Here is a 15,076-nt window from a genome sequence, read left to right as displayed (position 1 = left end):
ACATGTCACCGTGTGCTGTGCTGCAGTGCTTCTCTTTATTAGTTTTATTATCATAAAAGGTAGCTAAGATTTCTTGGTATTTCATTGATGTTGCCTTCCATCCTGCAGATCTCTTGTACACCCCCATACTGGATGTAACCCCAGACCATGATTTTTCCACCACCAAACTTCACTGTTTTCTGGGTGAATCTCAGATCCATGTGGGCTCCAGTAGGTCCAGTAGGTGACTGTGGTGTAATTCAACAGATGATTCATCTGAAAAATCCACCTTCTGTGACTTTTCCAGCGTCCATCCTTTTAGCAGGCTGTGGGCCTTGGCAAATGCCACACAGATTTTCCAATTGTCCTTTGTTAAGTGCTGGATTCTGGGCACTAATTCGACCATGGAGGCCATTTCGAGACAGAATCTGACAAACTGTTCTGGAAGACACAGGGACTTCAGGTGACCAGCTCTCGTGGAGCTCTGCTGCAGTGGAAAATGGGCTGGCCTTGGATATTCAAGCCAACAAACGGTCCTCTCGAGCAGTTCAAATCGTTTTTTCTATCCTCTGTACTTGATGCTGAGACACATTGAAGGTGTCTGCCACATCAGCAGTGGATCTGGTCTTCAGCCTCTTGATAATCAACACTTTAGTCTCCGGGTGAATCTTAGGCATGTTTGCAGCAGACTAGTTGCAGTTGATGTGAAGGTCTAGTGGGGTTCTGGGGTTCTTTTTATACACACCTGAGACCTAATTGATCCATTATTAGTCACACGTGAAGCTCATATGACAAGGCGACAACACTTATTTCTGCAAAAATTGACTCAATGGGTTTTACCAACCTTTGGATATTAGAATACTTTTTGACAGTTTAGTTTTGCACTGAAACATTATTACAAAAGCGGTTGGGAATAAAATGAGCCAGTTCATTTCTTAAAAAATCTTGATTAGAAATATATTTCAGTGACTCTTGAGGTCAATTTGTACACAAGCGATAAGACTTTTGTCAGTGACTGTACTTTCATGTTGCTCATTATCCTTTGTGTAAGACAAAGCACCAAAAAGGGGAAGACAAGCATATGTGTGAATTCTTCTATATATTCTAACACACTAAAATATTTTTTTGACAAAATAAAAATAGGAAAATATGTGTAGATGGTTCATGTTAATTAAGTTTGAAACAAGTCACCAGTCAATTTAAGAAAATTAATCACACATTAATCACATTGCTGAATTCACCAGTTAATTTTAATGATTGATTTTGTCAAATACAAAAATGTTCTGTTTTAGTACCAGGAATCCATGACACGCCTCATGCTCATGAAGCGCATGTTGCCCCAGCCCATATTCATGAAGTTCCTGTACTCTCCAGGTCCGAAGTACCACATCCTGCCTCTGTAGTGGGGCTGCTCGTACATGAGCCAGTGGCCGTCCATCACATGACAGGACATGCAGCCGTTCATGCGGTAGCGGTCCATGCAGTTGTCACAGTCGTCCATGAACTCGTGCATCTGGCCTCCGAAGTCATTTCTATCGTAGATCCTCATTCTGTAGTTTCCTCTGTACTGTTTAGTTGATGTAAAGAATATTAATTATATTTTTTCACAATATGGACTTTTTCAATCTGATTTTTAATTTGTTGTTTTATTATTTACCATGGGGATATAGCGGCAGGACCTGATGCAGTTGTTCCATCCAAACATGTTCATGTAGTCACCGTACTCGCCCCTCCTCATGAAGTAGCTGTTACCCATGTAGTTGGCACCATCGTAGACCATGAAGCAGCCACTGTGCACCCTGCAGGAGTGGCAGCGGCTCATGTAGGAGTGCATGTCAGAACAGTCCCCCATACAGTCCCAGGAACGTCCCATGAAGTTCCTGTCCTCGTAGAAGGTGACCTTTAAAACAAGTAATGAAAGTTAAGAGAAATCAAACAAAAGTTTGGTGTGTGCGAGAATTTCATGAATTGTACTTACTCTGCCCATGTTCATGTTGGTGGGGTTGGTGCTGGTACTCATTTTTTCAGAGTAAGGGTCTGCTTTGCTGTACCTACTACCGTGGTTTCAACCCTTACTTTTATACCTGACCAAACCCAAAGAATAAGGACCTCCTATTGTGCGTAGAGCACTGACCCAGCAAAATGGAAAAGAGGCCTATAGAATTAAATGAATAACTCATAAGTAGAAAAGCTTCATTTAGTATTCAAGGATTCAAAAGCTTTTTTGTCATTTGTTCAGTGAAATTCTTATTAACAAACCCCGTCACACCCCACCTCAACGGATAATAAAAGAACAAAAAAAAAATGCACATTGTAAATAACACAGGAGACAATTCAGATAGGATAACAGCCAAAGCATTACAGGTTAGACAGCAGCACGCTTCATCTTCTTGTTCCCATCTGAAAGGATGTTTGGAGAAGAAAGTGATACGGTCTAGAGAGATCTGAGATGCAGTAGCTGGATTATCCCACTTGTATGAAGCGTAGTTAGTAGTGAAGGTTCCATATAACCGCAGTCTCCTGGCATCCTTTTTTTATTATTATTTTTAAATGTTTCTACATTGTCATGTGACTCACTTTCCATCCACAGTGTCAAAAACCTGATAAGGATTCATTTGGAGGGAACATAACATAAATGGGTTAATATAGAGATATATGCTGCAAAACTAAATATAATCAAGGATAAAAGAGGACAAATGAGGTCTTTTTCAGAATCATAAATGACAGGTGACGTTCAGCGGACACCCAAGCCCTTTACTCTCCCAAGCCCTTTACTCTGACACTTGAGAACGACCCGATATCCAGGTCCGATCTTCCCTGAGGGACAACTTCTGCTTCTTCACCCCACAACACCCGGCCACAATCTTGGAACAATCTGTGTGTCTCTTGGTGTCTAAATCTGAAGTTGAAGTTGAATTTGTGCTTTATTGTCATTTCAGCTATATACGTGTTAGACGGTACATAGTGAAACAAAATAACGTTTCTCCGGAACCTGGTGCTACATGTAACATTTGAACAATTAGACAAAGTTACACATTGACGCAAAGTGCATGTGTGCGATACTGACAAACTGGGGTACATAAGGTGCAAAAAGGGGACACAGGCAGTCCAAGAATAACATTTAACGAAAAATATGTTGACAACAATGACACAGACAGCGATAAACTAGTAAAATGTATAATTAATGTGCAAAGTAAAATAGTGCAAATATTGCTGTGCAAAATGGAACAGTGCATTAGTAGAATATATTACAGATAGACAATCAAAAAAGAATGATGTATGAATAGATTATATTACAGATAGATAATAAAAAAAAATAACAGAGGTGCGAGTATATGTGTGTGTGAGGGTGTCAGTTTACAGGGGTGAGTCCCTGAGAGTTCAGGTCCCTGATGGCCTGTGGGATGAAGCTGTTGCAGAGTCTGGCAGTGAGGGCCCGAATGCTTTGGTACCTTTTTCCAGATGATAGGAGGGTGAATAGGGTGGTAGTAGCCTAGTGGGTAACGCACTCGCCTATGAACCAGAAGACCCGGGTTCGAATCCCACTTACTACCATTGTGTCCCTGAGCAAGACACTTAACCCTGAGTTGCTCCAGGGGGGGACTGTCCCTGTAACTACTGATTGTAAGTCGCCCTGGATAAGGGCGTCTGATAAATGCTGTAAATGTAAATGTGAAGAGTGCATGTGAGGGCTGTGTCCTTCACAATGCTGGTGGCTTCCCTGATATGTCTGTTATGGAGGGAAGAGAGACTCCGATGATCTTCTCACTGTAGGGCCTTGCGGTCAAATATGTTGCAGGTCCCAGACAGAGATGCAGCTGGTCAGAATGCTCTCAATGGTCCCTCTATAAAGGTGGTAAGGATGGGTGGTTTGAGATGGACATCTGAATGCCACCTGGTCTCTAAATGCGGAAACGTGTAGAATAGTTGGATGGCTCTAGTCATAATCAGATTATTATTATTATTTTTTTTTTACATCTACAGCATTTAACGGACGCCCAGTGGTGGAATGTAACAAAGTATTTGTACTTCGCTACTGTACTTAAGTACATTTTTACGCATCTGTACTTTACTTGAGTAAAAATAATAATGCATACTTTTTGCGGCAATTATCTGTACTTTCTACTCCACTACATTTCAACAATTTATGCCGTTACTCGTTACATTTTATGAACATAATTTCCTCAAAATCTTGCATGAAAAAATTGTTTGCCTACTTTACTTTACTTTACTTTATTTATTAGCTCCAATGATGGTAGACGAGCTGGTAGACGAGACGTTCAACATGGACCCAGACTATGGAGCTAATATTATGACAAAACTATTAGCTCCATAGTACAAAGGAGCAAAGAATGAGTCCTTGCGATTTCTTTGCATCCCATGCCTGCCTCAATATAAAGAATTGTTGGCATTTAAAAATTCCCCTTCAGATTTGAAAAAACATATAGAGATAAGCTATGCTATGGTATGCTATGCTTTTGGGTATGTTATGACATGTTATGTTACTATTATCTAGCGAAATGTATGCTGACATACAGAAATAGTATATAAACCACACCAGTGTAGCTTCATAATTTTTTTAACACGGTGGTAGGATAAAACTGGTTATTAGCTCATAGAAGATAGCTTAATGTCTTTGCTAACATAATGTCCAGCTCAGTGTTGTGCCAGTTCACACTGAAAAAGAACTAGTTCACGTTCATAGTTAATTTTTTTAAATTTTGAACCAAGTTCACAGCTCAGAAAATGAACTAGTTCACGTTTGTTCTTTAGTTTTTTTTTCTTTTTTAACATTTTCAATACAACGTCCTTCTATCTGAACCTCCTTCAGTCTCTCCTTCTATCTGTCATACCTAGTAGATAACTTGTCATCCACATAATTCTAAGGTACACACAGTATTGCAGAGTGCACGCACAATAAGCACACCAAACTTTCCAATACACATATACTGTATAATTGCTTGTAATTATTACGAGCAATGACATCAGTACAGGCATAAGTCAGTATATGTACTATGCTTTTACAAAATGGCAAACCCCAGATGTTGAGACAAACCATTGTGTGAGTACTTTTACTTAAAAATTTAAAAGTAAGTACTTAGGACTTTTACTTAAGTAAGATTGTTGATGTAGCACTTCTACTTTTACTTGAGTACATATTTTGCAGGTTACTTGTACTTTTACTTAAGTACTAAGCTTCAGTACTTCCTCCACCACTGCGGACGCCTTCACCCAGATAGCCCTACAATTGGTAGTTACAGGGACAGTCTGCCTGGAGACACTTAAGTGTTTGGCTCATGGACACAATGGAGCTGTGACTTTGTGGTCTTCTGGTCCGTAAGCGAGTGTCTTAGCTACTAGGCTACTACCACCCTTACATAACAGTCCTGCTCATTCTCTAACCCTACGAAAGTTTTCACAATGCATAACTTTTCCCACATTTGGGTATGTTATGATCTTATTCCAAAATGGATCAAATGTATTTTTTAGAAATCTACACACAACACCCCATAATGACAATGTGAAAAAGTTTACTTTAAAAAAAAAAAAAAAAGCACATGTACATAAGTATTTACCACCTTTTCTCAATACTTTCTTGATGCAACTCAGAGGTAGACCTGCTAGAAGGAAGTTACAGTAATCCAGTAGTGAGATTACTAGGGAATGAACGAGTTTCTGGGTGTCCTGTGATGATAGATAAGGGTGGATCCCTCTTGATATTGTAGAGATGGAATGTACATGAATGGGATAGATTGATGATCTGAGTCGAGGAGAGTTGGTTGTCCAAGGTTCCATGCTGTTGCAGAAGGAGAGATCTGAGAGTTGTTCAGGTAGATAGCAAGATCATGATTTAGTGAAGAATGAATGCTGGAATTAATTTTAGTTTGGTTTTGGTGGGATTGAGTTTTAGATGATGGGCTACTGTTCAAGATGTTTATACACCCATGTGTAACATTTGGCTACTGTGTAGTGTTGGCATGTCATGATTATGTTCCCTCCCATATGTGTACAAGACGTAGGAATTATTGGGCATGATCAACTCTTTGATAAATTAGGAATAACAGTAGGCATAAAATTGACCCTTGAGGTACCCCACAACCTCTGTGATGTTCATCTTTGAGTAGCTACCTGCTGCTTTCTTAACTAGTTTTGGATGAAAACTGCTATAGTTCCCAAAACAACTGGAGTTGATGAATCAGATTAAGCAAAAGTCGCAGACCGGATCAGTCTCTCTTAAACCCATTTTGTGCTGTCTCTAAGAATTGTATTAGTGTTCAGGTTAAACTGGGCAGAAACAGACTCCTTCCCAAGGTACAGTTGGTAAGGAAGTGGCCTTGCAACACACTGCTCCCAGGGCACCTTTTATGGCTGCATACTTCTCACTAATGGTGATTGGTTAAATGCAGAGGACACATCTCATTATGTGCACCATTTGCTGTGCTCTGCAGGGTATCACAATGACAAAACCATCACTTTCAGATATTCATTCTGCCCTGGATTATGTCCTCCATTTTCCTTTAGCAAAAAAAAATTTTTTTTTTAAGAAATTTAGATGATGGGGCAGTGGTGGCCTAGCAGTTAAGGAAGCGACCCCGTAATCTTAAAGTGCCGGTTCAATCCCAATACGCCAAGGTGCCACTGATCAAATGACCTGTCATGGCTCACTCAGGATGATGGGCTAAAAACAAAGGACACATTTTGTTGTGTCACCATGTGCTGTGATGCAGTGTTTCACAATGACAATCACTTCACTTTCAAATTAGGATAAAAGGTTAATTGTGGTTATGTGAAAAATGTGTATATAGATACCCAAGTTAAAGACTTAACTGTTGTCTAAAATATTTTATTGAATTTTTCAATTTAGTACCAGGAATCCATGATACGCCTCATGCTCATGAAGCGCATGTTGCCCCAGCCCATATTCATGAAGTTCCTGTACTCTCCAGGTCCGAAGTACCACATCCTGCCTCTGTAGTGGGGCTGCTCGTACATGAGCCAGTGGCCGTCCATCACATGACAGGACATGCAGCCGTTCATGCGGTAGCGGTCCATGCAGTTGTCACAGTCGTCCATGAACTCGTGCATCTGGCCTCCGAAGTCATTTCTATCGTAGATCCTCATTCTGTAGTTTCCTCTGTACTGGATAGTTAATGTAAAGAAATATTCATGTTATTTGTTTTACAACATGGATATTTTCAAGCTGATCTTGAATTTGTTGTTTTGTTATTTACCATGGGGATATGGCGGCAGGACCTGATGCAGTTGTTCCAACCAAACATGTTCATGTAGTCACCGTACTCGCCCCTCCTCATGAAGTAGCTGTTACCCATGTAGTTGGCCTGGTCGTAGACCATGAAGCAGCCACTGTGCACCCTGCAGGAGTGGCAGCGGCTCATGTAGGAGTGCATGTCGGCACAGTCACCCATACAGTCCCAGGAACGTCCCATGAAGTTCCTCTCCTCGTAGAAGGTGACCTAAAGCAAGTCGAAACAGTCACATGACATTACGATAAAAGAAAACCGGACTGAAAAATACATGAACTACCTTTTACTTACCCTGCCCATGTTCATGTTGGTGGAGCTGGAGGTACTCATTTTTTACACAGCTGCTGCTTTGCTCTTGCTGAACATAATGTCGCTGCTGGACCCCTTACTTTTATACCTGAACAAAACTAAAGAATAAGTACCTCCCTTTCTGTGTAGAGTGCTGATCCAGCAAAATGAAAGAGAGGCCTCTGGAAATAGATTCATGCCACAAGTAAAAGAAGATTTTCTAACCAATTCAGACCTAACCAAATTCTAACCAGATGTTAAGCAGTCAGAATTTCAGGTGATGTTTGTGATGGGTTATATAGGACTTAATTTATTTTTTTTATCTCACTGTGAGTTTATAGGCCGTCCCCCACTCCTGAGTACTAGGGTAGGAGGATCTGCGTATTACTGCCCGTTTTCCAAACACTGCAAACGTCGCAGTCTCTTTGCCACCTTCTTCACAAAGTTTTATGCCGCAGCCATGTTTAAAAGGTTTTTAAACGGGCTCGTGTGGGTACATGTGCAGTCAAGTGATGCATTTCGATCAGTGAGAGACAGAATTTGATGAGGAGGTGCGGAGTTGAAACGGACGCTAGCCTCTGGTGGTTAGACTAAATATGGTTTGCATGATAAAAATTATACAAAATGTATCTTCATTTTTCGTTGACGACACGTGTTATCACATCGCGGTTCCTGTGGCTCGGTTACGCCTCACCATGAACTTAGTGCTTCTGTTTCATCGTTACAACATATTCTCAACTTGTTTGACACAAACAATGATAATTTGACTGCTGTTAGAGAATGTTGCCCAGATATTTAGCATAAGTTATTCAATGCTAAGTGTCTGTAGCCTTAAGTTTAGCCTAAATCCCACTTAAAAACCCACTTATTCAAAAAGTATTTCAGACAAATCTAACACCTACACACGCACATGCATAAACACTGCACAAAATATATATATATTTCCTTCGTCTAGCACTTAACAATTTCCAAGCATGTTCTTTTTCCAACAAGTTAGGCCTTATCAGGGCTCTTAGTTTTGTTAACTCAAAATCTATAGAAATCGAATGAAAATTGCTGATGTCTTCCTCCTGTACGTCGCTTTGGATAAAAGCATCTGCAAAGTAAAGTAAAGTAAAGTAAAGTAAATCCTGTTCACTGACAACACCTTTTCAGAACAAGTAGTCTAGGTTTCACAGGATTTCGTAATCACAGGATGACTGACATATTCTTACATTATAATCGTCTCTCTCTCCAAATAGGCTAAATAGTTTTATTGAATTGTCTGTGTCAAGTATCAAATCTTTTGTTCCACAAGTTTGAGCAGTTTATAGTAACAACAACAACACTAATAATAAAATTATTAACGAAACACCCCCATTCCTGAAGCCCATTCGCCCCATCCATTGTCAGGGGGTCAAAGGGGGCCCTATCTGCCCCATCCATTGTCAGGGCATCAAAGGGGTGGTCTCTTGCACAGTTAAGGTATACTTGTTGGTATACTTGTTAAGGTATACTTGTTGTTAACTACGTATGTATGTAAATAAGTACAGCTGCAGTCCATATCCTGTGTTCTTTGCATTAGTTTTGGTGCTCATACGCAAAAAATTTTATATGGGCAGTGTTGCGAGATCTGCACTCAACAGATGACTATTTTAAGATACAGGTTTTCATTTTATTTGGTTTGCAGCCTTGACACTGATCCTTGGTGGTAGGGAGTACACAATACAGATTGCGACACACATTATGGACACAAGTACAAATGCTAAAAAAGCAACTGTGTATGGATACGCATATGTAGCTTACAGTAAGTATATATTTTTTTTACAGTATTCAACACCTTCAATGTGCCAAACAATGTAGCAACCTTTCTTATGGCAATTCAGGTTGTCCATTTGTCCTTACTGCACCAATTATTGTTTAAAATTCTTATTTGTGCATTTATTTATTCAGTTTTGTGCTTGTGAAAATAAAATTTTGCATTACAGAAGAAAAGATTTTCATTTGTATTGGCTCATGAAATTGGAAATTGGAATCGGCCAAGAAAATTTATTTACTACCAGGACTATCCCTGTAACTACTGATAGTATATTGATAGTCACTCTGTGAATGTACATTTGCTATTTTAGGTAATAAAACTATGCAAAGGTTCATAAGACATCCCAGGGGGGAAATTAATTTACCTAATTTACATAACATTGTTTAATTCTGATATGCATTTTGTGAAAACAATTTCTCCAAAGACAATTATTTCAAAGTCATTCATTCTTTTGTAGTTGTGTGTTTAAACTGTTAGCTGAGAAAAATGAAGAACAAAAATAATTTTGCCTCTGCAGATTAATGTTTATTTAATGTTACATATTAGTACCAAGAGTCCATGACACGCCTCATGCTCATGAAGCGCATGTTGCCCCAGCCCATATTCATGAAGTTCCTGTACTCTCCAGGTCCGAAGTACCACATCCTGCCTCTGTAGTGGGGCTGCTCATACATGAGCCAGTGGCCGTCCATCACATGACAGGACATGCAGCCGTTCATGCGGTAGCGGTCCATGCAGTTGTCACAGTCGTCCATGAACTCGTGCATCTGGCCTCCGAAGTTATCCCTCTCGTAGATCCTCATTCTGTAGTTTCCTCTGTACTGTTGGGCAATTGACATAAGCAATTATGACAAAGTAATTCAATGCAATAATTGTTGTTTTGTAAGAAATATATATTTACCATGGGGATATAGCGGCAGGACCTGATGCAGTTGTTCCATCCAAACATGTTCATGTAGTCACCGTACTCGCCCCTCCTCATGAAGTAGCCATTACCCATGTAGTTGGCCTGGTCGTAGACCATGAAGCAGCCACTGTGCACCCTGCAGGAGTGGCAGCGGCTCATGTAGGAGTGCATGTCAGAACAGTCGCCCATACAGTCCCAGGAACGTCCCATGAAGTTCCTCTCCTCGTAGAAGGTGACCTGGAATGGATTTGAAAATCATAATAGTCATACACACTCTTAAACTATCATGGTTAAAACATAAATAAATCCATAATTTTCTTACCCTGCCCATGTTCATGTTGCTGGGGCTGTTACTCATGGTGATTCTGAGTTGTTAGGCTGCTGTTGCTGCACTGTCCTCCTGATGGTGTAACCCTTACTTTTATACCTGGCCTAACCCAAAGGATGAGTGCCTCCCATTATGTGTAAAAACCTGACCTGGCAGGAATAGTGGCTTTCAAAGAGAAGAAATTGCTTCCTAATTATGTCTTCTTTCTCACAAAAATAAAGGGCCGACATTAAACAAAACTATATAGTCAATATACATTAGAAAACTATAGTCAATATACATTAGAAAATGCTAGAAAATCAAACAAAACAAAGGTTTTACCTGATGGTAGCACTACTCAGTGCTTTTACATGCTGTACTGGTCAAAATAAGTAAAAAGAAACAGAATGTTTGGTTGACTTCTACTCATTATTGTTGCCAAGGATTGATTCATGTAAAGTATACAGTGTTTAATTTTGAGATTTGAGATTTGAGATTGCCAGGTTATGATTCCAGTTAATGCAAAACCTTCTGGGATATAAGCAAATATCCCTCTGGGATATAAGCAAATTCTGATGTGGCGTTGATATAGGGACTTTTTTGAGGTTGTTGATCACAGTTGTGTTGAAGGGAGTTCACTCATATTGCCCAGATAATGATAGAAGACAAATTTTTGATTATTGTTGCTAGTGGATTAAGCCACATAGTCCATTTGGCTGGTTTTTAACCCAAATTGTGTTACCAAAAGAGTATTGCTGGCTTGTTTCTTAGTTTTGGTTTAAGCAGACGTGTATGTGTTCTCATTTGATATCCTCAACCATATGTTCTTCTGTAGGGTTGGCTGTTGTGGTCGATGGCCTCTGTGGTCTGTCTGGATATGCATTTCATCCTACTGTGAAAAGTCAATATGGGACTAATCCATTCAAACAGGCTAAATGTCTCACACATTTTATTTCAGAAGCTGTTTTATTAACTCTTTAGTGTTGTGCTTAATTTTTTTCTTACTTCGTTGTCTCCATTTAATCCAACCGTTGTGGATTCAGTTGTATGAGATGGTTTACAGAAGAAAAAAAGTGTACTGGTGCGAAAGCAGTTGCTGTCAGACCATTTTGCTGGGCATGCTAAACGTTAATGCCTGGGTGGTAGTAGCCTAGTGGGCCACACACTCGCTTATAAACCAGAAGACCCAGGTTCAAACCCCCATTCAAACTGCCATTGTCTCCCTAAACAAGACACTTAACTCTGAATTGCTCCGGGGGGCTCTCCTCTAACTCAGGGGTGTCAAAAACTTTTTCAATGAGGGCCACATATAGAAAAATATATAAATGTCTGGGCCAGCCAGTTATAGAAGTGAGTTATATTGGCTCACATGCTTGGTTTCGTAGTGTCATCCATAAGTATAATTTGTGAGTGGGTGAGATGGGTCATGATCCCTGAAAAAATCTGATCCAGCCGATATAATTACCCCTCAATATAAGCACATCATTACTATTAATATAGAAATATAGATTTTTCTTTATTCGTTTAATTTGCCAGGAAAATAATAGCATGTTTAATCGCCTATTACTCATCCCTCTACTGAATACTTGGCATTTACAGTATTTACAAATTTTACACCTTGCTTCGTAAGTGGTGAACTGTGGCCTCTTTCGACCATCAATTCCCCCTGTTCATGCACGCTGAAGCTTCGCTAGGACCGCCACACACCCGTTCACGTACACTGAAGCGCCACTATATTATTTTCCAACTGTGTCTGGAATTTTCTGCATTCACTTGCTATTTTGCATTTCTTTGCTTCTGCCATTTTTGCTCACGTTAAACAAAATCTTTTTTTTGGTTATGGTTACGCTTGTTGTGTAATGATGTTGCTTTGATCAGAGCAATAGCTCTACCTTGGGATGAAACTAAGAAGTACAATATGGTTGAACAAATGTTATGTGTGTCCCATATTTCCTTATATTTTTTTAAATAGCAGTGGGCCATTTAAAAATGGATTGTGGGCTGCAGTTGGCAGTTGGGCCGTAGTACGGACTAGAGCTGAAATCGGGCCTAAAATGTTGGGCCGGACCCGAAGACGACAGAATTCAGCCCAAGCCCGACAAAATCCGACAAGACAAGAACAGTCTACGAGTGCCAAACTTAAGATGTGCGATTCCATGTTCTGCTACTTGAACTTCAGAAAGGGAGGGGTGAGTCGTGATCGAACATCGTGTACACTGTACGATGCACAACCAAGCTGCGATTCGGCCGGACTGGAGGAAATATCATGTGCTAAACACTTATCAATCATTACTTCGCGAGCTCGACCTGACCCCGACTAAAGCGATAAAAATTGCGTCGCCAAGAATTACAGCACTAGTTTGGACCCTCTCGTCTGCTAACCTCAATTGCTAATATGAGGTTGTAATCCATGTGTCTCTAACTTTGCACATTTATTATTCATTTAATCTGTTTAGCGCTGTCTGACTCACTGTTGTCTACATGTTTTTTGTTCATTTTTATTCTTGCACTGCCTGTGTCTCTTGTATGTAGCCTAGTTTGTTGGTGTCGCACACGTGCACTTTATGTCGGTATGTAACTTTGTCTAATCGTTCAAATGTTACATGTAGCACCAAGTCAAATAATCTGTTTTTATATATTAATAATGTCTTAATACAAATTTAGTTTTTATTTGTTTGAAAATTGGCAATTTTAATAAAAAAAAGGTTACTTCAAAAAAGAAAAAAAAATCCAAAATACTCATATTCAATAATGTATTTTATTAATTTCTTCAGTACCAAGAGTCCATGACACGCCTCATGCTCATGAAGCGCATGTTGCCCCAGCCCATATTCATGAAGTTCCTGTACTCTCCAGGTCCGAAGTACCACATCCTGCCTCTGTAGTGGGGCTGCTCGTACATGAGCCAGTGGCCGTCCATCACATGACAGGACATGCAGCCGTTCATGCGGTAGCGGTCCATGCAGTTGTCACAGTCGTCCATGAACTCGTGCATCTGGCCTCCGAAGTTATCCCTCTCGTAGATCCTCATTCTGTAGTTTCCTCTGTACTGTTGGGCAATTGGCATAAGCAATTATGACAAAGTAATTCAATGCAATAATCGTTCCCTTTTGGTCAGAAAGACATATTTACCATGGGGATATAGCGGCAGGACCTGATGCAGTTGTTCCATCCAAACATGTTCATGTAGTCACCGTACTCGCCCCTCCTCATGAAGTAGCCGTTACCCATGTAGTTGGCCTGGTCGTAGACCATGAAGCAGCCACTGTGCACCCTGCAGGAGTGGCAGCGGCTCATGTAGGAGTGCATGTCGGGACAGTCACCCATACAGTCCCAGGAACGTCCCATGAAGTTCCTCTCCTCGTAGAAGGTGACCTGGAAGGTTTTGCATTCATTGTTACCGATTGCATACATTACTAACAGTGATATTTCAAGTCATGAAATGTTGAAATTTTCTTACCTTTCCGGAGTTCATGTTGGCAGGGGTGTTCTTTTTACCCATCTTTCTGAGCTGTTAGGCTGCTCTTGCTGCACTGATATCATGGAGGTAGAAAACCGTATATTTATACCTGGAAAGCCCCCATATACAAGTACCTCCTATTGTGAGAAAAATCCTGACGTGGCTAAGTGAAAAAGAGGTAAACATAAAAAGTACAGTCAACATAGACATTTTTCCCCACAATGTATTTTATTGGTACTGTATACAGGTTCTATATTCAGCTCACATGTTGATGTATTCTCCATTTGTGTAGAACTCCATGGTCTTTGAAACAATGGTGCCACTTACAAAGACCCAACAGAAGGTTTGTTTTTTTAGTTGTTCTTAGTACATATCTGAAGGTAAAGGTAAATATAATTCAATTCAACAGATGCAATAATAGGAATTCTAAAGCACATTCAGCTATTTAAAAAAATATTCATTGTACATTTGATACAGATTAATAAACATACTGTTTAAATGACCTTTATCATATCTAACACTCTAGCACATATCGGTGCATCCCTTGATTGTGTGCGTAACACAATTGGCTGGATGCTGTGTTGAGATGATCACTGATCGATTGCTCATGCTTAATTTGCTGTATTATTACACTGAATTAATTTTCTGATCGTGAATTTTGCAAGTTGAATTTGAGCATGCTGAATAATATTATGAAGTGTTAATTATTTAATCTTTACTGTGAATTTATTTGGCATAAAAAATATATACAAATAGATATTTAGAATTTTTCTAAAGCAAAATTTGAGAGGCTATTATTATTTCCCTTGCTTGGCAAGTGTTTTTAGCAAATTGGTTTCATAAATAATAAAAAAATAAAATAATTCTTCCAATAAAGAAAAAAATGGAGAGGCAAAATGTTGCATTTTTTGCATTGAAGCATTATTTGAAATTATCTTCCATTATACATACAGTACAGGCCAAAAGTCTGGACAAACCTTCTCATTCGATGTGTTTTCTTTATTTTCATGACCATTTACGTTGGTAGATTCTCACTGAAGGCATCAAAACTATGAATGAACACATATGGAGT

At 39.7% G+C, this 15,076-nt stretch overlaps 4 protein-coding genes across 4 annotated transcripts; all 4 read right to left on the bottom strand.

The window, feature by feature from the left end:
* Positions 1–1,267: 1,267 nt before the first annotated feature.
* LOC114774748 (gamma-crystallin M2-like) lies at positions 1,268–1,999 on the bottom strand. Its single transcript, XM_028966421.1, has 3 exons — positions 1,958–1,999; positions 1,637–1,879; positions 1,268–1,546 (listed from the first exon to the last, which is right to left on the bottom strand). The coding sequence occupies exons 1-3, from the start codon at positions 1,997–1,999 to the stop codon at positions 1,268–1,270; spliced, it is 564 nt and encodes a 187-aa protein (XP_028822254.1).
* A 4,841-nt stretch (positions 2,000–6,840) lies between these two features.
* On the bottom strand, positions 6,841–7,565 carry LOC114772404 (gamma-crystallin M2-like). The gene is made up of 3 exons (XM_028965320.1): positions 7,536–7,565; positions 7,212–7,454; positions 6,841–7,119 (listed from the first exon to the last, which is right to left on the bottom strand). The coding sequence occupies exons 1-3, from the start codon at positions 7,548–7,550 to the stop codon at positions 6,841–6,843; spliced, it is 537 nt and encodes a 178-aa protein (XP_028821153.1). The 5' UTR covers positions 7,551–7,565.
* A 2,307-nt stretch (positions 7,566–9,872) lies between these two features.
* Positions 9,873–10,621, bottom strand: LOC114772189 (gamma-crystallin M2-like). Its single transcript, XM_028965233.1, has 3 exons — positions 10,560–10,621; positions 10,232–10,474; positions 9,873–10,151 (listed from the first exon to the last, which is right to left on the bottom strand). The coding sequence occupies exons 1-3, from the start codon at positions 10,593–10,595 to the stop codon at positions 9,873–9,875; spliced, it is 558 nt and encodes a 185-aa protein (XP_028821066.1). The 5' UTR covers positions 10,596–10,621.
* A 2,693-nt stretch (positions 10,622–13,314) lies between these two features.
* On the bottom strand, positions 13,315–14,067 carry LOC114773423 (gamma-crystallin M2-like). Its single transcript, XM_028965833.1, has 3 exons — positions 14,005–14,067; positions 13,677–13,919; positions 13,315–13,593 (listed from the first exon to the last, which is right to left on the bottom strand). Exons 1-3 carry the CDS (start codon positions 14,044–14,046, stop codon positions 13,315–13,317), a joined length of 564 nt encoding a protein of 187 aa, XP_028821666.1. The 5' UTR covers positions 14,047–14,067.
* Between the last annotated feature and the right edge of the window lie 1,009 nt (positions 14,068–15,076).

This window comes from Denticeps clupeoides, chromosome 2, assembly GCF_900700375.1.
Source record: "Denticeps clupeoides chromosome 2, fDenClu1.1, whole genome shotgun sequence".
In the NCBI taxonomy this organism is placed as follows: Eukaryota; Metazoa; Chordata; class Actinopteri; order Clupeiformes; family Denticipitidae; genus Denticeps; species Denticeps clupeoides.
This window is presented reverse-complemented; position numbering and strand designations above follow the sequence as displayed.